This window comes from Vulpes lagopus, chromosome 1, assembly GCF_018345385.1.
Source record: "Vulpes lagopus strain Blue_001 chromosome 1, ASM1834538v1, whole genome shotgun sequence".
Lineage (NCBI taxonomy): Eukaryota > Metazoa > Chordata > Mammalia > Carnivora > Canidae > Vulpes > Vulpes lagopus.
Window position 1 is genome coordinate 154,162,796 of NC_054824.1, and position 22,335 is coordinate 154,185,130.

General features: G+C 41.8%; 1 protein-coding gene and 1 long non-coding RNA gene across 6 annotated transcripts in view; one reads left to right on the plus strand and one right to left on the minus strand.

Moving 5' to 3' along the window:
* The window catches only part of LOC121489938, a 93,941-nt gene extending 79,332 nt beyond the window's left edge, over positions 1-14,609 (minus strand). Inside the window, exons 1-3 of one of the 2 annotated variants that reach the window (XR_005987461.1) lie at positions 14,411-14,609; positions 12,199-12,292; positions 9,782-9,826 (exon numbers count right to left, since the gene is read on the minus strand). This is a non-coding gene — a long non-coding RNA (uncharacterized LOC121489938). The remainder of the gene's footprint in view (positions 1-9,781; positions 9,827-12,198; positions 12,293-14,410) is intronic. The other variant, XR_005987460.1, reaches the window with a different exon arrangement.
* The window catches only part of GREM2 (gremlin 2, DAN family BMP antagonist), a 109,622-nt gene extending 94,889 nt beyond the window's left edge, over positions 1-14,733 (plus strand). For 2 of the 4 annotated variants that reach the window (XM_041753383.1, XM_041753394.1), the window contains one exon: positions 14,209-14,733. In XM_041753383.1, the coding sequence (XP_041609317.1) occupies positions 14,210-14,716 (507 nt within the window). In that variant the 5' untranslated portion in view covers position 14,209 and the 3' untranslated portion in view covers positions 14,717-14,733. Of the gene's footprint in view, positions 1-13,274; positions 13,968-14,208 lie in introns of those variants that run through there. The other 2 variants (XM_041753381.1, XM_041753404.1) reach the window with 2 other exon arrangements.
* Positions 14,734-22,335: the final 7,602 nt, after the last annotated feature.

Here is a 22,335-nt window from a genome sequence, read left to right on the forward strand (position 1 = left end):
CTAGAATTACTTCAAAAGTTCAGTAAAGGCCCTTTTTATTTATATTATTTATAATTAGGCTGATCCAAGGAAAGATCTAAACAGAGTTATAAAAAGCAGAATGGACACCAAACATATCATGAGCACATGTGCACTTAGTAAATATTTGCTGCATGAATGGTACACTATAGTTACTTTATTTCCCAAATAAAAGGCAAAGGACTGATTCCTAATCTTTCAGGTTTTCTTTTTCTCAAATATCAGTTGTATTCTGGCTGTTTGAATATGAGCAATTATGACATAATTTAGATTTAAATAATTCTCTAAAATATTAGATCTTTGTTCATTTATTCAATAAATATTTATTGGTCATTTTTCTTTTTTTTCTTTTTTAAAATTTATTTATTTATTTATTCATGAGAGACACACAGAGAGAGGGAGAGAGAGGCAGAGACACAGGCAGAGGGAGAAGCAGGCTCCATGGAGGGAGCCTGATGCGGGATTCGATCCCAGGTCTCCAGTATGATGCCCTGGGCCGAAGGCGGTGCTAAACTGCTGAGCCACCTGGCCTGTCCCAATTGGTCATTTCGATATGCTGGGACCTGGGCTAAGTTTCAGAGATATGGTAGTGAACAAAAAAGACTTGATCTCTACATTGATGGAGTTTTCCATTGAAGAGGACTAGAAGCTTAGGTGTTTGGAGGAAGATAATTATTTGAAAATCCAGGGCAATCTCAGAAAGAGTATTGGGAACTTCAAGCCCAGGCATCAGGTTGGCACTTGCTTCATTTTGCTCAGCTTTCCAGGGTGATATTGCTTGGGTTTCTGAGGTTGTGGTTCAGAAAGTACTTTCTGTCCTTTCCAATTGGTCCTTTGACTTCACTTAGAGTAAGTTGTTAAATATTTGGAAGGCTAGATGATTACAGTTTACCAACAACATTTCAAAGTATGAAAATCAGAATCCATTACATATTATCTTCACCTTCTCTCCTCTACAATCTTGCTCTCACCCCACTATGTCTCTAAAACCCCCCAGCCCAAGACTGGTGGACCATCGATCCAGTGATTACATGATCACGTGTCAGTGTTCCCTCATCTGACTCCTCACAGCCTGGCTATCCCTGCCTTCCCTTGGCCTCCTTTGTAGGTTTCCTTTTCCTCAGTTCCTGGAAGAGCTTATGTCCCCAGAGTTCCACCTACCACCCACTTCTCCTCTTGCTCAACCCATGAGTGATCTAATCACCCCCGCATAATGACATCCCTTCAAATCAACCCTGTGAAGCCCATCTTGGACTAAACAGCTTTCCTGTGCTTGGAGACTTCCCTGACCCCACCAGCCAGCTCTTCCTCTCATGTTCTTGATCATGGAAAGCTAGCCTGGTCCCCAGCTTCCTGTTGTCTGAGGCAGATACCCAGGTTTTCCAAAGTCCCTCATCTCATAGCCATTCAATTACTTTCAACATGTTAAAGCTCAAGTATCTAAAATGTTTCCTTCTGTTCTATTCCAATTGCCCCTTAGTTACATCCCACATTGTTTCCTCCATGGATTACTCCAACAACTAACTAGTCTCCTACTTGACAGTTAATGCAACTTTTTGTTCATTTGTCTTGTTCCTGGCATGAAATCGATGTCTTATTCATCTTTGTATCCCATCGCCTAAGAAGGTGCATAGAACACCCTCTATGGTGGAATGAATGAATAAACCAATTAATGCTTACAGTATAAGTACTGCCTGTTATAGGTGTATAGAGACAGGTTTGGTCACTGGATATTAGTATTCATTTTAAATACATTTGTGATACTTTCTTTTTTTAATTTTTTTTTACTTTTTCCATGACTCCATGTCCATTGGCATAAGTCTCCTGGTTGTCTCTGATTGTGTTTGTTTTTTTTGGTCAAGAGACTTGAATTTACCCTTTAATTTGTCTGAATTCAGCATCAGTTGTCAATAGGAGCTAACATGAAAAAGGCAGGGTGCCTAAGACTTAATACCAACCAAACCAGACTTCTTGTTTTAATTAAATTACTTAATATGGGACTTTCCAGGCCTCTATGGACCCATTAGCCAACAGTGTTTTGAAAACCTGTCAGAAAAGAGAGGTTGCAGAATTTGGGAGACATGAGTCCATGCCTAGGACAGAAACAAAGTCAGATCTTTCTTCATAACATTTACTTGGGGACATAAACTTTTTATGTATCAGAGAATTCGAGGATGAATTATTATTCTTGCCTGGTATTGTTAACACAATTTTCACGGTTAGAAATAATAATATAATAATATACTTAGTGTACTAGTCTATAAACATTTTTAGTTCGAAATCTATATAACCTCTCACAAACTCTTTCACTGACATATAAATTGCAGCAAATATCATTTAAAGAATATTGCAACACTGATGTTTTAAAATAAGATGGTTAAAATATTCTTTTTAATATCTCCAAAGGAATCTAAATACCATAATAGCTAAATACAATAGCTATATTTTATGCCTATTATTATACATTTAAAAAAATAGTTGTAGATGCACTTCCTGTAAGGAAATTTGACATTATTTTTTCCTTGAACTCATATTTCTCTCTAGTTCTCCCCATAGGTTTATCCTATGATGAGAGGTTTTGGGTTTGAAAGGCTTTCTTCTTTTTAAAGATTTTATTTATTTGTTTGTTTATTTTTGAGAGAGTGGGAGAGGGAGAGGGGAGGGCAGTGGGGAAGAGGGGAAGGAAAGGGAGAGAATCTCAAGCAGATGCCAGGCTGAACTCAGAACCCAGGGTGGGGCTCAATCTCACCACTCTAAGATCAAGACCTGAGGCATAACCAAGAGTCTGAACTTTAACAAACTGTGCCAGTCAGATGCCTTATCCCTTCTTATATTCTTAATTAAAAAAAGCTTGTCGATTTAAATTTTTTGAGATTCTCTCCCTCTACTTAATCCTCCCCCTCTACCCACCCCTCAACTTGTGCAGGTGCGCTCTCTCTTTAAAATAAATAAATAAATAAATAAATAAATAAATAAATAATAAATAAATACTTTAAAAAAAAGATTTTCAAACCCAAAACCTCTAAAGTTAAGATCGAGAGAAGAAAGGGCACCTAAGCGATTAGTCAGTCTCCTTCTCTTTCCTCCTCTCCCTGCCCTTCCCTCCACACTTGCATGCACATGCTCCCATGCTCTCTCTAAAATAAATAAGAAAGAAAAATCACAAATTTAAGAACTGATTATTAAATACAAAAAAGGTAAATTTTAATTATTTACCTCTCTTTAAAAGATGCTTCATACATGGAGATTTACTGTTGTTGTTTATATTTTCATGAATAAATAGTAGTTATTGCCAGAAAGAAACAAGATTCGACAGAAAATCTCTACCATATACTGTATGTGTGTGTGTATGTGTATGATTATATTTTATATATAATATATACTAAGTAAATATGTTCACAAAAATAGGCTGTAACAGAAATGTGTTTCCTAATAGCAATGTCTCAATTTCTTAAAACTTTTCAGACTTACTTGCATGTAAGTAATCACATAATGCTCATCATCAAAAAATTATTTTTGGTGATATATATCACCTGACAATTTAAATCTTCCTTCAATGTTGGTTTAAGATTTAAAAAATTTTTTATTTACTTGTTTGACAGAGAGAGAGAGAGACATCAAGAGAGAGCAGGAGCATGGGGGAGAGGGAGAAGCAGGCTCCTTGCTGAGCTGGGAGCCCAATGTGGGGCTTAATCCCAGGACCCTGGGCACATGACCTGAGCTGAATGCAGACATTTAACCAACTGAGCCACCCAAGTGCCTCTTCAGTGTAGATTTAAAGCAAATTATTGGGAACAATCCGACATGAAAAAGAATTTATTAAGATGACTTTTACCTTTTTAGTGAGAGTTCTAATATTTAAAATTGTCCTTTCATTTGATGCTCTGGAACCTTTCTTATACTCCAGGCAAGACAGCCACAGTAGAAGTACAGGTGGATGACAGCCTGTCCCTTCCTTTTATCAAGTGGAGGAAGGGATACTGTTAGAGGTAGGGAGGGAGAACTTGTCTGGCCTGTTGCAGACAACTTTAGCATAAAGACAACTTCTTCGGCAGATCTCTTAGAAGGAAGAAATGGAGGCTGAGGATATTAACGTTGCTTTCTCTAAAACCATCCTTGCTACCCCTTGGAAAGACTTTCTTTAACCCGCAGGACTGTACCAAATACCAGTTGGAAGATGACAGATGACAAGAACGTTAGGTCAGCGGCAGAAAGAACAAAGAGACGTGGACAACAGTTTGAAATAGAAGGACAATAAGGACCTGCAAAAATATTACTACTGAATCATAGGCACCAGTCTATTAGGTTGTAAAAAAAAAAATTACTCCACTTTAATAGTTAGGTTGACATCTGATTTTGATAACTTGATATATATTAAATCATTATGATTAAAGGCTTGCATAAAAGTATAATTGCTACTGAAAAGTTAATCCAGTCTCAAGTTCTTCTTTATAGTTTTTAAAAATAAAAACATTCACATTTATACTGGTGTAGCTAGAACCCATGTAATCATTCACTCTTTCATTCATTCATACATACATAAGTATTTAAAACTATTCTGTAGACTGACCACAAGTCACTATGGAAACAAAGATTAAATATCACATCTTCTAAAAGAATAAATAAATAAATATCATGTCTTCCAATAACGTACAATCCAGTGAGGGAAATATGCAGCCAATAGCCACACAGTGGCCTGTTCATTGTGATGAGGCAGGTATGATTATGGCAGAAATGAAGAACACAGGAAGCACAGATGCTGTTGCAAAGGAAGTAGAATTTGAATTGAAACTTAAATACCCACCAGTTGTCAGAGAAACAGTATTTCAGGCAAAAGAAATAACTGCAAATGTTTGCAGGTGGAAAATAACCTTGCATGTGGTAGGACACATAGTTTTGTGTGTTTCAAGTGTAATGTGATATTGTGAGGGGATAACATGATGAGACTAGAGGGGACAAAGATCACAGGTTTACCCACTGTGCCAAAGACTGAACTTGTTTGCGATGGGAAATCTGAAAAGGGAAGACTGAAAGGGATAATATAGACTGCTCTGCATGCTAGGATGTTCACTCGGATAAGAGCCTAGAAGGTGGATGTGAGTGTGAATCTGGAGGCAGGGAGGCCAATGAGGAGACTGGTGTAATATTCAGGTGATGAGGACCCAAATATAACAGTGGAGTTTGACAGTGAGGCAAGAAAGGCAATAAGGTCTTTTTAATGGATTTAATATGTGAGAAGATAAGTTTGGATATTCTCCATACCCAAATAAAAGTGATTTAAATATTGAAGGGTTTTTTAACTGACATCATTGAAGTCCAGAGATAATGCAGTTATAGGGTTGGCTAATTCAATGGCTTACCAATGTAATCAAGAATCCAGCAGCTTTCCATTTTGTGCTTTATATTATAAAGGTTTGACTTTCATCCCATGCTGTACCTTCCTGGTGGCTGCTGTAGCCTCAGTCACCAGATCTTTGTACAAATAAACCCAGACCAGAACAATAACTTCTTCTGGCATCTCTTTTTATCAGAGAGTAAAAATCTTTCTCAGAGGGCTATTTCTTACATCTTTTAGTCCCTGACTTGGACCTATCAACTCTGTACTCCATGGTATGTAGACGTGCCCATGAAGAACCTAGACACCAGTACCTAACCAATGTTGTGCTCCTGTTAGCAAGAAGAATGAGGACATTGGCTCTCAGGTAGTAAATCAAATAGGGCCTGCCCTCACTCTCAGCTGTCTGGCCTGGGAAGAAGAATAAACGTTGTGCTCTTCACTGAGATAGTTACTTTCAGAAGAGGAGCTGAGCGAGAAAACAGGATGAGATTTGGAACATATAAAATTTGGGGTGCCTATAGGGAATGTTTGCCAGGCAGTTGGGTATAGAGTCTGAGAGTCATGAGCAGATAGCAGCCGGTGGCTGAAGTCTTGATGCAAATGAAATTCTAAGTAGGAATGTGGAGAAGGAGAAAACAGGGTTATGGAAAAATCCTTGGGGAACACTAACCTCTAAAAGGAAGCCAGAGAAAGAAAAATCAGTAAAAGATATCAAAAGATTAAAGAAAAATAATAAAAATACTTTTGTCATGAATTCCAGAGGAAGTGAAAGGGCATACACAGCTTTATCAGGCTTTACCACATGCAATGTCCCATTGCTATGCACTGTCACACAAGTGAAATAAAGTAGCGTGGAGTAGAGTGTGTTGGTGGGGTGCATGGGCAGGATGCTTCTGATTTTACTCACGCATTTTAGACAGGCCCCTCTAATTTTTATGTATACATAGACAGAAAAATCTACACCCTGCTGTCAGAGAACTGGAAGCCTTTTGTTTTAGAAGCTCACCCTGAACACACAAGGCTGTCCTAGGAAGACATGAGGAAAGAGGTTGAGTAGGACAGAATCACTGAAGTATGACTGGCTCCCCGAGTCACAGCCTAAAATCTTCATCTGAAAATAATAATAATAATAATAATAATAATAATAATAATAATAATAATAAAGGTTCTGCCTAATGGCTGCAAGAACAATATCACTGGCTACAAAATCCTTAATGGATCGCTCATAATTTCTTCCTTTCAAATAAAACTCGTAATTCTTTTCACTCAGAGAGGACTCGGACTATAACTAGATCTCAGTGTCACCTTCCTCATAACAGCAACATGGAAAGGGGGTGGGAAGTGCCATTAACATCATTTTACAGAGGAGAACCCAGGGAAGCTCAGTAGTGAGTCACACAGTCTCACGAGATGGGCAGCTCCAGTCCCAGAAACCATGTTCTCACTCCCATTCCCAAGTGGCTCTGCTCTTGAGAAAAGCAACCATGTGTGTATAATCTTACAGCATTCAGAGAACTTTCCCATCCATTTTCTTATTTAACTTAATGCTTTGCTGCCATCTTGCCTCGGCATTACACATCCTAGATTGAGTTTATCCCAACAATTGTTTCAAAGATTAAGAACTCTGATTGCAAATTCCTAAATGATACACTTGCTATCCAGAAGTCAAAGCAAGTAATGATAGTATCATTTCTTCTTTGGTCGAAAACCTTTTTTCAAAACATAATGTAATTTTTCCAGATGAAATTAAACTTCTCCTGGAACAAAATGATAGTCAATGTTCCACTCAGGCAATGTCACTTGGAAAAGTAAATGAATCCATTTGGATTTCAAAGTTCTGAGTCATATGGGATGCCCTGATCATTCTGCTTTGAAATTGCAAGCCACTTCCTATTCTTCTCATGATAGTTCAGAAGATTTATAGTCAGTACTTTTTGTTTTTCCTTTACTAATATTTTAACTAGAAAAGTTAAAATATACTTATAGTATAAGTTATACTTATAACAAATATGACAATTTACTTATAAGAAGTTGCTATTACTCCCTTTCAGTATTTGAGCTTGGTGATCAACTCCCTTGTAATCAGAACGATGCAAATTAAAATAACAATGTGATGCCATTTCAAATTTTTCAGATAGGCAAAACATAATAAATCTGGTAACACCAAGTGTTAGCAAGTGTGTGCAGCAGCAGGGACTCACATATTACTCAGGGGAGAGAATACTGGTACAAGTAGTTGGAAAGTAACTGTGCAAAACTTAGTCACACTCAAGTTGTACATATCCTGTGAGCCAGCATTTCCACTTCTCAGTGTGTCCTTTAGTATAACTCTAACAGATGGGTGTAAATAAACAGAGAACTGTTCAGTACAAAGTGCTGGTTAACAGTGACAAAGTAGAAGCAATTTCGCTGTCACTCAGTAAGGTGAATATATAAATTGTGCTTTAGGATTTAGCAGTGGAGATGAACAGACTTCTTCTAAAAACATATCCATGTGTAAAATCTCAAACACGTATTGTTGAATTTAAAAGTTGCTCAAAAAATAAAATAAAATAAAAGTCGTTTAAAGGTGTAGCACTATATATATGTGAGGGTCAAATGTGTGCACACAAACATGCCCTCATATGCAAAATATACTAGTAAACATGGAAAAGCACTACAGGAATGACATAACCAACTTCAGGATGCTGGTTATCTCCATCAGAGTAGAAGGATAGGAGAACAAAACTTTACCTTTTCCTATATTGCTTTATTTCTTTCCAAATTGAAAGAGATTGCAAAATAAAGATAGGAAATATTAATATTGTTTTCATCTTGGTGGTGGCTGGACAGGGTTTATTATATGTTCTAGCTTGCTCTATGTTTGAAATGTCTCATAGTTAGGAATTTTAAAATTCAAACTCACTTTTCTAGCAAAAGAGCACAAAGGTAAAGGGAAAACAGTGACCGAATTAGAGAGGAAAAATTAGGAACAGGATTTGGCAAAATTTTTCTGTGAAAGACCAGATTAAATATTTTTAACTAGTGAGCTGTGTCTCTGTCCCCACTAGTCTGTCTTTGTAACACAAAAGCAGCCATAAAGAAAATGTAGCTGAATAGGCATGGCTGCGTTCAGTATCACCGTATCTACAGAAACAGACCACAGGTTGGGGTTCGGCCCATGGGCCACAGGGTGCTGCAGGTTACAGCTGCTGAAAGTAAGTAGCTTCAGCAGACACTTGATTTGGGGCTAAGAGAATGATCCCAGAGCCAAGGAGCGTCTACCTCTAGTTGGAGAGCTCCCCCACAGCCTCCCAAACTAAGAATCCATGTCACGGATGAAGTACCTTTGGCTGTTGAGGTTCTAGTAATAAAACTCACAAAAATAATCTTTGAATTCTCGCGGTGTTGAGGGTTTTATTTGGAGTTTGCTGTTGGATTTAGATTTTTGTTTCCACTTGGGCCGTGAGAGCAAGTTCATCCGAGATGTGCCTGCCCACATTCAGCCTTGGCTGCTTCCCTTCAACCTGCCAAGGATGTCTAGAATTCTTACTTAAGTCACAGAAAATGTTTGAGCCTCATCCCATTCACCATTCATGCACAGCCCTGTACTGCCTCGACCTGACCTCTAAAACTCAACAAGGTCACTCAGGGAGTAAGTTAATCAGCTGAGCTGAATACTTGGCCGTTGGTCACTTACACCTTTTGGCAGGGAGGAGTCAGCACTGCCACAGCCTTTCCTAGAAATGAGGAAGCATCAGTGCTCAAGCTCCAATTGTGGAACCCCTTGACATCTAGATAGGCTGACAGAAGGGGCCAGTTATTCCTTAGCTGCCTAGATACTATCCTGGCCTGTGCCGCCCTTGTTCTGACACCAAGAAAGGCCAGGCCTCAGGGCATTACAGGAAAATGCTTTTGCTTCCTCTCTCTCTCCACAACCCACTTTGACCAACCCAGACTGCTTAGCATATCAGCCTTTACGGGCCTGGCACCCCTTGCAAATTTACAACATTGTCAGCCCACAAGGATGGTTAATAAAACCAAAAAGACTTATTTACAAGTTTCTTCTGAGACAAGCCAAACACAAGATGTGAGGATAAAATGAAGGATGTTCGTGCTGTGGTACCAGTGGTTATGGCAACATTTCTGAGAGGTTAATTGTATGCAAACCATTTCTCTGAGTAGCAAAGTGATTCAAGGCAAAGCAGGACCCTGAGTGCTAAATTCAGGTCCTGGTGGGGCCACTGACATGTGTGTGCAACTGTGTGTGAAACAGTGAACTGAAGAAAGAGACATGTGTGTTCTCTCCCTTGAGGAACCCCACGTACCCCAGTGCCAGTGGAGTATATACCGTGAGCAAAAACTGGCTCGGTTGCTTTAGTGCCCTTGTGCGAAAAGGATACAGCCTAACGGTCACTGCAGCAAAATACCTCTTTTCCTACTTACCTGTCCTGACATTGAAGTTCCAGATCCTTGGCAATCTTCCTGTTGCTACGAGCGAAGGAATAAAGAAACGAGTTGGAAGGAAGAAAAGAGAAGAGCGGGGTTGGCCTGTCACTTAACTATCATCAGCCTCTTTTCCTGGTCTTGAAAACGGGAGGTTTGCTTTCCTTCGTAGGTTCTTGTGAAGCATAACTTCGAAGGGTGATCGCCAGATGTTTTGAAAATGTTTCAAAGCGTTCGAAGAATGCATGTTGTTAATCATCACATCTAATACTGTGACTCTAAGAGTTTTTGCCCTAAATTGATCGGAACATGTTTTAGTTCTGTTCTCCCTGACAACAGCTAGGACCTGTTGAGTGAAAGCATGCATTTTTGGGTCCATCAAAGATGCATGTGAAGCTATTCCTGGAACTAGGGGTTGAAGACCAGGCTGACTCTGTAAATCTTTCCTGGCTGGGACTTAGAAACTTTTGGTTGTATTTACTCAGATTGTTAATAATTTTGGAAATTATTAAAATGGAACCAACATACTTTCTTTTTAAGAGACTACTGAGATCACAAATCATTCTGCAAATATAAAAAGCTGTGTAAGTTGAATGAGTCCAATACTCAATGCTTGCCATGAATCTGCTGGAAGTGTGGCCATTTCCATATGACAGTTCATGTGTGGAACTAAGGAAGCATGAGGAAAGTTCTTTAAAAATTCGGCCTCAAAATTTCAGTGATTCTATTGCTTTAAAACTTATTACAAAAAAAAAAGAAAGAGAAAGAAAGAAGAAAGAAAGAAAGAAAGAAAGAAAGAAAGAAAGAAAGAAAGAAAGAAAGAAAAAGAAAGAAAATCTGTCCGCTTTTCCCCTCTCTGCTCTCAATGTTTTTACTTCCTTTGCCTCTTGTCATTACATTTACCTAACTCTGCACTCCAGGCGGGGTCACTGCCTGAAAGAATCCTGTTGGAGTTTAGCTGTCATTTCCTGGGCCTCTCCAGTTCCCTGTCCAGGAGGAACTGATGCTCTTTCCTTGTGTTCCCACTACCCCTGGGGCACTGGCCCACAGAATTCACCCAAAGCAGTTCTTTAAAATACGGAACTCAAACTCCACCTCAACTCTACTGATTCAGAATGTTTTGGGGGTGGAGCTAAGGAATCTACATTCTAAAGCATCCCAGTGATTCAGATGTTCTTGGTCCCAGGATCACTGCCGCGAGAACCTATGCCATCACGCCTTTAGAGCTATGACACTGTCATCTCCATGCCTTTCTCTAACTTCTGAATTACAAGTTCATTGACAGCACCAAAATGCCTGGTATTCCTATTTCCTTCAACACATACTTATTGAGTACCTACTATGTACCAGGCACTGTTCTGAGTGCAGGACATGCAATAACGGATAAAGAGATGGTCCTTCTCAGACCTTATGTTCCAGTTGGGGAAGTCAGACAATGCAAAAATCAGTAAGATTATTCAACACTATCTCATAAGATGCTAAGGGCCATGGAGAAAAATAAAGCAGGGACAAAGGAGGCAATGACTGCCAGCTCTGTGGCGAAGTTACCCGTTAAGGCCTAAGGAGGCAAAAACTGAGCAAAGACTTGAAGATTGTGGTAGAAGACCATGTAGATATCTGAGGGAAAGGCAAACATAAGTCCCCAGAGCAGAAAAATGCCACATACATTCTGGAAACAGAAAGATTGTCAGGTTGCTGGAACAGAGTGAGCAAGTAGGAAAGTGTAGTTGAGGAGGCCCATGAGATGAGAATGGGGAGAGCAGATCGTGTCAGGGCTCATCTGACACTGGAAGAACTTTTCTCTTTGTCTCTGAGAGTGGTACTGGAATTTACAAGGCTTACCACAGAGTTTGTTTCAGAATAAATACTTAACAAACTCGATAAATGAAGGAGTTCTCAGCTATGTGATTTGTAAGTCTCTTGTAGTTTACATTTAGACCAATAAGAATGACATACAGAAATATTTTAGCATAGATATTTTAACATAACTTCTTTAAAGATTTTATTTATTGGGAGCACCTGGGTGGCTCAGTGGTTGAGCATCTGCTTTTGGCTCACGTCCTGATCCCAGGGTTCTAGGATCAAGTACTGCATCAGGCTACCTGGAGGGAGCCTGCTTCTCCCTCTGCCTGTGTCTCTGTCTTTCTCTGTGTGTCTCTCTTAATAAATAAATAAATAAATAAAGTCTTTAAAAAAATGAAGATTTTTTTATTTGTTTGAGAGACAGTGAGTGAGAAAAAGAGCATGGGCAAGGGCAGAGGGAGAAGCAGCCTCTCCACTGAGCAGGGAGCCTGATGCGGGGCTCTATCCCAGGACCCTAGGATCACGACCTGAGCCAAAGGCAGACGCTTCACCTACTGAGCCACCCAGGTGCCCCTTAACACAAATATTTTTAACAACAAGAAAGCTATACTCACCTGGAGCCAGGGTGCATGAAGCCAGGATTCAAATATATCACATGCTTCGCATATGATCTTGCTAAGTTGTGAAGCCCCTCCATGCCTCAGCTTCCTAATCCATGAAACAGGAGAAATAATGATACATATTTCATAGAATTTTGATATGTTTACACATAAAAGGAAACTGTAAGAAGGATTGGTTTGAATACAAATATTAACTGTTATTATTAGCAGAAATATATGTAAGACACTGATTATAGTTCAGGGGATTAATATATCTAATATTAAATTTTAGTCATTATGTTTATGCCTGTGATAGATAATGTAATTAATATGCATTATAGAACTATATAATGTTTTATACATATGTGTATATATATATTTAATTTCTACATGCCATTTTGGGGGTACACATTAAAGGAATGAGAGTCTTATGCAGTTCTACAGGTGGTAAAATATCTGCAGCTCTACAGAGAGGCAATGAATAAGTGTGAATGTGATGGTGAGGATGACAAGGATAATGAAGGAGCTACAGTTGTCCGGAGATAAGGATCATCCCTACTGAGGGGTATTGCTGTCCCTTAAGGGTATTAACAGAAATATAACAATGGAAATGGAAACTGTGAATTAAACTTCAAAGAAGTCCATCCTTCAGTCAGACTTGCCTTGCTTCCTACATGACATGGTTCAAAGTCAGTTTCTCCCTCACTTCCACCCCTGCACCCTTGTGTCACAGGCCCTACTACACAGACAGAAGGAATAATCTATTCATGTGGGTTACCACTGCATTGTCTAAGGTGGTTTAAAGACAGCCTTGGAAATTTCTTAATTCACAACTGGGAAGTGGTTTCCACTACAAGAATCTAATTCGTGACTAGCCTGAATTACCTTGACTATGTTTGTGCAGATGTTAGATGCAATTTTTCATTCCTAACAATTAACAGAGGTGTACACATTAGTTTTCCTGGTCTGTGTCCACTCCTCGGTTCAGTACTGATTTTTTTTTTTTTTTAGGATTTCATTTATTTATTCATGAGAGACGAGAGAGGCAGAGACAGGCAGAGGGAGAAGCAGGCTCCTGGAAGGGAGCGGGATGTGGGACTGGATCCCAGGACCCCAGGATCAGGACCTGAGCCAAAGGCAGACACTCAACCGCTGAGCCACCCAGGGGTCCCTCAGTACTCATTTTTACGAAACATGTGACCATGTTCACTTTTCCTTTGCCTTTTGCTAACATTCCCGATCAGATCCACATCGGGTGGTACTTTTGGTGGCCCCGGAAGGCAGATGCCTGGCTCCTGGACATTTCTTAGTGGTGGTGCGACCTGGGGCAAATCACTAATGCCTGTGTGCCTCCGTTTCCTTCACCGTAAAGTAGGTATAATAACCTCCAACTTAAAGCTGTTTTGAGGATGAAATGAGGTATACATGTAACGAGTATAGGACAGCACTGAACCTATGAAATGAAAATGCAGTGAAATTTATTAACTATTCTTGGCACTTCAGCAAACGGTCTTGGGCTATTTTTTCTCTGGCAACCTTTGCTCCGTAATTCTTCTTTTTTTTAATTTTTATTTTTTAAACGATTCTATTTATTTATTCATGATAGACACACAGGGAGAGAGGCAGAGACACAGGCAGAGGGAGAAGCAGGCTCCACGCAGGGAGCCCGACGCGGGACTCGATCCCGCGTCTCCAGGATCAGGCCCTGCGCCGAAGGCGGGCGCCAAGCCCCTGAGCCACCCGGGGATCCCGAACCGTAATCCTTCTTTAGCTGTTCAGCATGCGTTCGTGTTCTAACCCTATTCTTATTTACTCCCCCTCCGGCCCCGCCTGGCCCGGGGACGTGGTGCGGAGCCGCCGCCTGGGGCTCTCCTGCAGCCTGGCCCACCGGACCGCAGCTCCTCCGCGGGACCCCGGGGGCGCCTGCCACGCGCCTGCACCTGCCCCTGCCCTGCCCCTGCCCCTGCCCTGCCCCTGCCCCTGCCCCTGCCCCAGCCACCCCTTCTGACTCTTCTCTCGTTGCAGGATGTTCTGGAAGCTCTCCCTGTCCCTGTGCCTCGTGGCCGTGCTGGTGAAGGTGGCGGAGGCCCGGAAGAACCGGCCGGCGGGCGCCATCCCGTCGCCCTACAAGGACGGCAGCAGCAACCACTCGGAGAGATGGCAGCACCAGATCAAGGAGGTGCTGGCCTCCAGCCAGGAGGCCCTGGTGGTCACCGAGCGCAAGTACCTCAAGAGTGACTGGTGCAAGACGCAGCCGCTGCGGCAGACGGTGAGCGAGGAGGGCTGCCGCAGCCGCACCATCCTCAACCGCTTCTGCTACGGCCAGTGCAACTCCTTCTACATCCCGCGCCACGTCCGCAAGGAGGAGGAGTCCTTCCAGTCGTGCGCCTTCTGCAAGCCCCAGCGCGTGACCTCCGTCCTCGTGGAGCTCGAATGCCCCGGCCTGGACCCTCCCTTCCGACTCAAAAAGATCCAGAAGGTGAAGCAGTGTCGGTGCATGTCCGTGAACCTGAGCGACTCGGACAAGCAGTGAGCACCTGCGGCAGGACTCGGCGCCCCGCGCGCCCGGCCCTGGGGCGCCGCCGCCCTGGTCCGCGGCCTCCGAGCCCACGCACGGCCGCCCGCCCGCCCCCTCCGCCGCCGGGGGGGCTGCGCCCCAGTGTCCCCGGCCGACGCGGGCCCTCCGGGGCGCCCCGGACGGGCTGCGCTTCGGGCCCGAGGGACGCGGCTGGAGACCCCCCAGCCCGCAGCCAGCCTCGGCGAGGACCTTCCCGGGGCCGCCCTGCCAAGCCGGCACTGATGTTTCCACCGTGTGGAAAAGCGAGTCTTTCCCGGCCTCACCCCACACTCCAGCGCCCCTCTGCCGAGAAGGGAAGGATGCGGCCCTCGCTGCTCTTGCGCTGGGCCCGGGCCCTGCGGCTGGGAGGTGCCCTGGTGAAAGGGGGGCCGCCCTCGCGCCGCTGCGGGGCGCCCCGGACAGCGTCCGCGCACGGGGCGGTTCTCTTAACAAACCCGACGCCCGCGAAGACGACTTGAGCCGCTGGGATCAGGAAATGGGCTTCCCTGGGGACCTTGCCCACAGCAGGCCACACTCCCCCACCCCCAGCCGCCGCCGCCTCTTCTTCCTCACTCCCCCCACCCCCACCCCCACCCCCACCCCCATCCGTGGACTCTGGTGAACTCTGGTGTGCATGCTATTATCGCTGCGATTAGAATATTATTACACACAAAGGTCTCCATATTAACGCTGGTTTTGTAATTGACCTGTATTGTAAAGAGCTGTTAAAAAGCACTATAGACCTATCCATGTATTGTTTCACGAGTTTGGACTCTGGCTTTGCAGCACCCTTCTGAGTGAGGCTCACAAGGGGTCTCACTCAGAAATAATGCCTGGTCAGCAGTTCACTGTCATGCACCTATTCTTAGATCGGGCAGGGAGACGGCAGGTGATTTTACATTGTGATTTTACAATGAATATTTCACTGAAGGTACTAAAGCATTGCAGCACAATGTAGGAAGTGGGTTGGGATGGATGGGTGTGGGGAGGGGACTCACTGGGAGGTCGTTACCAGGGAACTGAAAAGCCCTATGATATTTAATATGCAAATGTGGTGTGAGAAGGGATACGGTGTTTTACTGCCATGACACTAAACAAAAAAAAAAACATTTCCTGGTAAAAGAAAGAAATATTTAAATATATAAGGAGTCAGGTCACTTTGTGGTGTAGGAGGAAGTAAAAGATAAAATACATAGAATATAAATCTAGTTAAGCTGTCCTACAGCAGCTTCCTTTTCAAAGAATGGACTTTAAAAAAAAAAAAAAGGATCACACATCAACTTACCTTTCATTTTTATAATGAACTCATTGAGTTTTTCATGTTGTGGTCTCTTGGTATCAGGAAGCTGACATAATTTATTTTCTTGCAAAATTATACTTACTTTGAGTCCCTTTGGTAAATTGCCCACAGAGGCTTCCCTGTGAATAATGTTTATGGAATCTGATAAATGTGAATGAGATGCCATTGATTGGGAATCAGAGCATTTTGAAAACCTTTCATTCGTAATTCCTGAGCACTGGGTGTTAAGCGCTGCTGCCAAGGGCGCTCAGAAAGCCCATTTCCAGGTGTGTGAGACCCTCTATAAGCTGCTTGGGGAACTGAGGCTTCCTGACGGTAGACAGCGATTGGGGGGGGGGGGGGGGGGCGAGGGTCAGGAGAGCAAAGGGTGGCATGTCCCTGAATCCATTTCCTGCCTCCCCACTGCAGGCTTCATTTCTGTCTCTTCTGTAACTCCGTGAGACTTGAGCAGAATGTGCTGTTGTAAAAGGGGGTATGGGTTTTGGAAATGGGTATATATAGCCCTAAATCAGGAGGCAGAACTCAACAGAAATCCCTGAAGCGTGGAATCTTGGAATGGAGAGAAAGAGTGGAGACTGTGTCCAAGTTCAGAATTAATTTTTGCCTTTATCAGGAAGCCTCGAGTCAGACTCCGTGCAGAACACACAGCAGAAAAGCGGGGAAGGAAGGAGGTCCACAGGACTGTAAGGGAGGCCAATGGACTCAAAGTAGGGTAGGAGTGAATGGGAGTCTCTGGCTGACTGCAAAGCCAACCCTGTCATTTTATTAACACAGAACCCAAGCAGACAGAGGAAGGATTAAGCTATGAACCACAGAATACAAACATGAGCACACTCTCTTTGAACCCAATTATGGGTGTAGCAATGGAAGCAATATGATATGCTGCAGTGTGAAGCTCCTTCTGGGGGTTCTTATATGTACAAAGTTTACCTTATAATGGCTCAAATTGTATTTAATTGTTTTTTTGTCTGTTTATAAATGAAGAAAAGCTATAAGTATAATGTAATTATTTTATAGGTGTACTATTAAATTATAGAACAAATAAAGATACTCTAGGATTATATGTGATCCTGGTGTGATGTGCCATAAAAATTGAATTAAGAATTTGTTTCAGTGGGCCATGAGGGAGCATTGTGTGTTCAAAGTGCTTTTGTCCAGTCATGGTGAGTTCAGTCCTTAGCCAACATCACGCAACCTCCTTTGGGGCCTGGCATCTTCAAAGAGAATCAGAATCAGGCATTCAAGGACCAGAGGTGATGGGGATAGCTCTCAATCCTGGTCTTGGGGAGTTTCCAAGCCTCTCACAGATTGCTCAGCAGCTGAAGACAGAATTCTCAAGCTCTTTTCATTGTACCCTTTGAATAAGAAATACTGAATGAGGAAGTTTTGAGAAACTGCTGCAAATAGAACTTCATCTTCCTTGTAGTGACCAGGGCACCACACATGTCTCTTCAACAAGCCAGAACTTGAGTGTCGTCCATTTTCACATTCACTTTTCACGTTTCAACATTTCTTAATTTAACTAGTTCTTAGTTTCACAGTGTCTCTATTTTTCAACTAATTGACTTATATCCCATTCAAGTAATTCAATTACTAATAAAAAAATAAACACTATAATAAAATTGCATATGGTTGATTTACTCTATGGACTTCAAAGTAATTAAATTTAACTTAATAATAAATAATTTATCTTAATTTATTAAATGGGACAGAATATTCCACTTAAATGAGGCTAAAATATTTCAATTCACTTGTTTCTGAAGCTGGCTAATAGATTTTTAAGTTATAAAGTCAATGAAAATGAATTTTTGCTATTAAGTGAACAGCTTAGAATGTATGTATTTCCAGAAAATTCATTTGATAATTGTCCTATCACCACTGATGATTAGCTCTACATAAGAGATAACCAATAAGACCAAATCATAAGTAATACAGTTAAAATGCATTGATCTTTAGGTTATCATTTGGATCCTTCTTAACCTCCACCCATCCTTGCCACCCTCTTCACCCAATTCCACTGCCACTACTTCTCAAGTACAGCAGGCCATTTACCAAAAGGGAAAAATGGGAAACCAAGTAGTTTTTGTTGCGGTAGTGATGGTTGTATCCATTGGCATTTCTGGGCTCTACTCAGTCTGGAATACATGATGGGAAGGTGGGGTGGGCATGGGCAGTCAAGAAAATCATTGTATTGTAATTCCTTAGATCCTGAGGTTCCTACCTGATTTGCCTTTTCCCCCAACTTTTTTTTTTTAAGATTTTATTTGTTTATTTATGAAAGACACACAGAGAGAGAGACAGAACATAGGCAGAGGGAGAAGCAGGCTCCTCACAGGGAGCCGGATATAGGACTTGAACCCCAGACGCTGGCATCATGCCCTGAGTCAAAGGCGCTCAACTGCTGAGCCACCCAGGCGCCCCTCCCCCAACTTTTAGAGCCTTATTATGTTGAGATTATATATATATATATAATATATATACATCTATATTATATATATATATAAATATTCCAGGTCTTTATTAGAGGAATAGGCAAAATGTGTCTACTCCATTTCGTCTGGAATCAGACGTCTTATGAATCTCTGTAAGATTTACTACCTATTCTCTAAATTTTATAGTATATAATCCTTAGAGTTTGGTGTATATATTATGTATAAGCCAAGACTTCCAACATACTTGCTCCATATTCCTCATCTGGTCTGATTACATGATGCCAATCATATGATCAATCAATGTGACATTTTACAGAATGTCCATAAAATCCAGGTTATTTTAGACTACATCTTGATAAAGGGTGGAAGAAACTAGCGTAGACGTGAGGGCAAGACCATAAGCCCTTGTTTATCCCATGGTAATTAATGTCAATGGCATCCACTTCTTCTTGATAGGTGTGGCTAGAAACACATTTGCCAGATTAAGTGCTGGGGGCTATTGTAACCTAGTCTAGCAAAACAAAACCAAAAATATACAAACAAAATATATTTGAGCACAGTAGCTGCAACTGGAGCTACCATCCTATCACCTGTAATGTTCTATTTGATTTTTGCAGGAGCTGGCCTGATGAAATACATAGAGTATGATAGGAGTAACCACAATATTCAAGTCTTTGAAAGTTTCATTAGTTTCCTCCATCCCCTTTGAAATTCAGCATTGTTTTTTATTTACTCTTTTTGCTGGAATAGGAAGCCTCAGAAACTTCAACTTGCCCCTCCCACAATAGCTCTTACTCAGGAAGTCAAGGAATCATTGCAAAGGTTCTTCAAACTACCTTTCAATTATGCATTGAAGATTAGGGGAAGGATCATCAGATCGGTCAAGAGACCAGTGGACTCTCTGAGAACCAAATTTGGGCTAGTAATCTGATGGCACTTATATATGGAGCCATGTTTGTTTATTGGGTCTCTAGGTATTTGTGTAAATTCCAAACCAATGTTCAATAAGCCTCAAAAGATCTGAGTATTCCTCTTTTTCCACATAGCACATTTACCTGAGTAACTAGTCCTAACTTATTGCTGGTTAAGTACCAGGGGAATAATAAATGAATATATCTGTTATTAAAGGGTCCTGACTTCTAAAGAATTAACCCATCCCTCAGCTAGTGGGTTCCAGTCTGATCTGGAAACTGAACAAGAAATTGTGATCTTTTTAAAGATTATTTATTTATTTATTCATGAGAGAAAGAGAGAGAGAGAGAGAGGCAGAGACACAGGCAGAGGGAGAAGCAGGCTCCATGCAGGGAGCCCGACATGAGACTCCATTCCGGGTCTCCAGGATCATGCCCTAGGCTGAAGGCGGCACTAAACCACTGAGCCACCCGGGCTGCCTGAAATTGTGATTTTTACTGAGATACTGCCCTCTGTCTCTGATAATCCATCATTGATTTCTTTTGACTACATAAATTAAGCAATCCCCTTGTTGGCAGTCCATCTATCTCATAGCTGGGAACACCATGTTCTATTAACCAGCTCCAAGTTGGGACTCTCTGGATGCCACTTCAATGCCATAACTCTCTGGAAAAATTATGCTCAGAATACTCCTGAAAGTTAAGCACTGACACAGGACATATCATTTTGAAATCTTGTTATTCTCAGATTCATCAGGGAGCCTAGTTTTTTAATAGCATCTCTTCCTACTGTTAGCCCTGGGGTTAAGACAACAGGCATGACTGAGCTTCTCCATACTGCTGCTGCTCCTGAAACAAGCATAGGCAACATCGCTTTGGTGAATGTAGGTTTTCCTGGGATTGTCATTGGCTGGTGGGATTTTTAGTGTTTTATACCAGATGCTTTTCCATGCTCACTTCTCTGAGCTTGTGGATGCTTTCCTCCACCATCCATCATGGAAGCTCTTACATTTTTATATAACTGAGTATGTATGGATCAGTTTTTGTGATACTCTAGGAATCATACCTTAACACCATCCCTGGGATAGTTGCCACAGTGTTAAGTCCTGACTCATGGGAGAGTGCTCCCATAGCGATATCTAGCTTAATTCTCTGCTCTGTTTCCTTGATCCAGGACCCTCAGGACACAACCCCATACCTACATACCTGGCTCCTGCAGTGACTTTACGCTCTCATCCCTTAGCTAACCCAGCACATCCCAAGAGGGATGGGTGCCTAACAGCAGGCCAACAGGTTTAGAGGAAGTGGGGAGTTTGAGATTCTTGACCACATTTATCAAGGTATTCCCATCCCAGTTTTAGGATTTCAATCCTTCCTTATTAGGATGCACAAAAATTTTGCTGGAGCTAAGAATCCAAACTTTTCTGAAATAGCACTACTTCTACAATTGAGTCTGCCTGGCTGCAGGATACTAGGGCTTAACTAAATTCTGCCAAAGACCATATTGCTCTCATATTCTGAATGAACTGGTCATCAATCACCCCAAGTCTTTTTTTAAAAATTTCTTCAATAAATCAATGCCGCTTGAAGTTGTTACCCAATTCCACAGTCATGCTGTACCTTATAATTTTTTTGGTGTACCTTATAATTCTTAAGCACCAGAAGTATTGCACCAGATAGGAGTCCCCCCACCAACAACCTATATCTGTTTATCCCTGGGAAAAATATTAACAGTGCATGCTACAGCATGCCAGAGGCCACCTTTGGCAACTGACAAGTGATTCATCTCCAAATCCTGTTTTAGAGTACACATCCGGGACCACTCCTGGAACTGCCTATCTTAGATTGGTTTTTCAAACTCTGAGATAAATTGTTTTGTGCAGAAGGCTTATTGGGGAGTAATTTCAGAACATAGACCTGTAAGGGAGTGGGGAAATAGGATTGTGTAGCAGAAAGATCAATTTGGTTGTAATTGAGGCTTCATTTGATCCTAAGCAGAAATGTAGTGTTAGGATGGTGCTTAGAGTTGTTCCAAATGGTAGCAAAGAAGACAGGGGTTTGGATCCCACATCAGCCAGTCACTGGCTTCAGGGCATCCCCTGGAGGGAGCATGTGTGCTCTTTCACTAAGGACAACTCTTAGTAAGGGACCTAGCTTTGAACTATTAGCAGTTAATTCATTGGGGTCAGAAGGTGGGGTGAGATGGGATGGGAGCATCAGACCTGAAGAGGGTATCTGAGTGGATCTCATAATAGCCACCTTCACATGTGGTTGACAAGGATGGGCAGGGAAGTTGATTGTGGGAGGAAGGGGAAACATAGAGTAAAGAATTTGTGGATGACCTTGAAAGAGAAGCAAAGGAGGTTCCACTTGATTTTATAGGAAACAGAAAATTGTTGACAATTTTGATTGAGGATCATTCTGGTCACAATATGCAAGATGACAAGATGACTGGAGGCAGCAGAATCCATATCCAGACAGGCCAACTCAGTGGCTCTTATAAGAGCTTAGATGGAAGATTAGGGCCAGACAGGGTCAGATTCAGAATCTGAATCTGAATCGAATTCAGATTCTGAATCTGAAAGGAAGAGACAAATATATGAAATATTTGCAGAATCTGATGACCAAGATGAAGTATATTAATGCAAAAGATGAGTAACCCAATATAAGTGAAGTGATAACATGGGTTTTTGTAGATTTTTAAGTCTGCAGTGATAGTGAAGTAATACAAATAAAACTGTCCCATTTGAAGAAATAGGACTGGAATCAAATGACAAGCTAGAAGCAAAAAAAAAAAAAGTGACTAAATTCATGAACACAGTTGAGATGTCCAAAAGAGAAGGAGAAAGGAAGAGAGAGAATGAGAGAATAGAGGACAAAGTTACCTTTGGGAATACCAATGACCCTTGAAAACAACACAGGTTTGAACTGTGCAGGCCCACTTATACATGG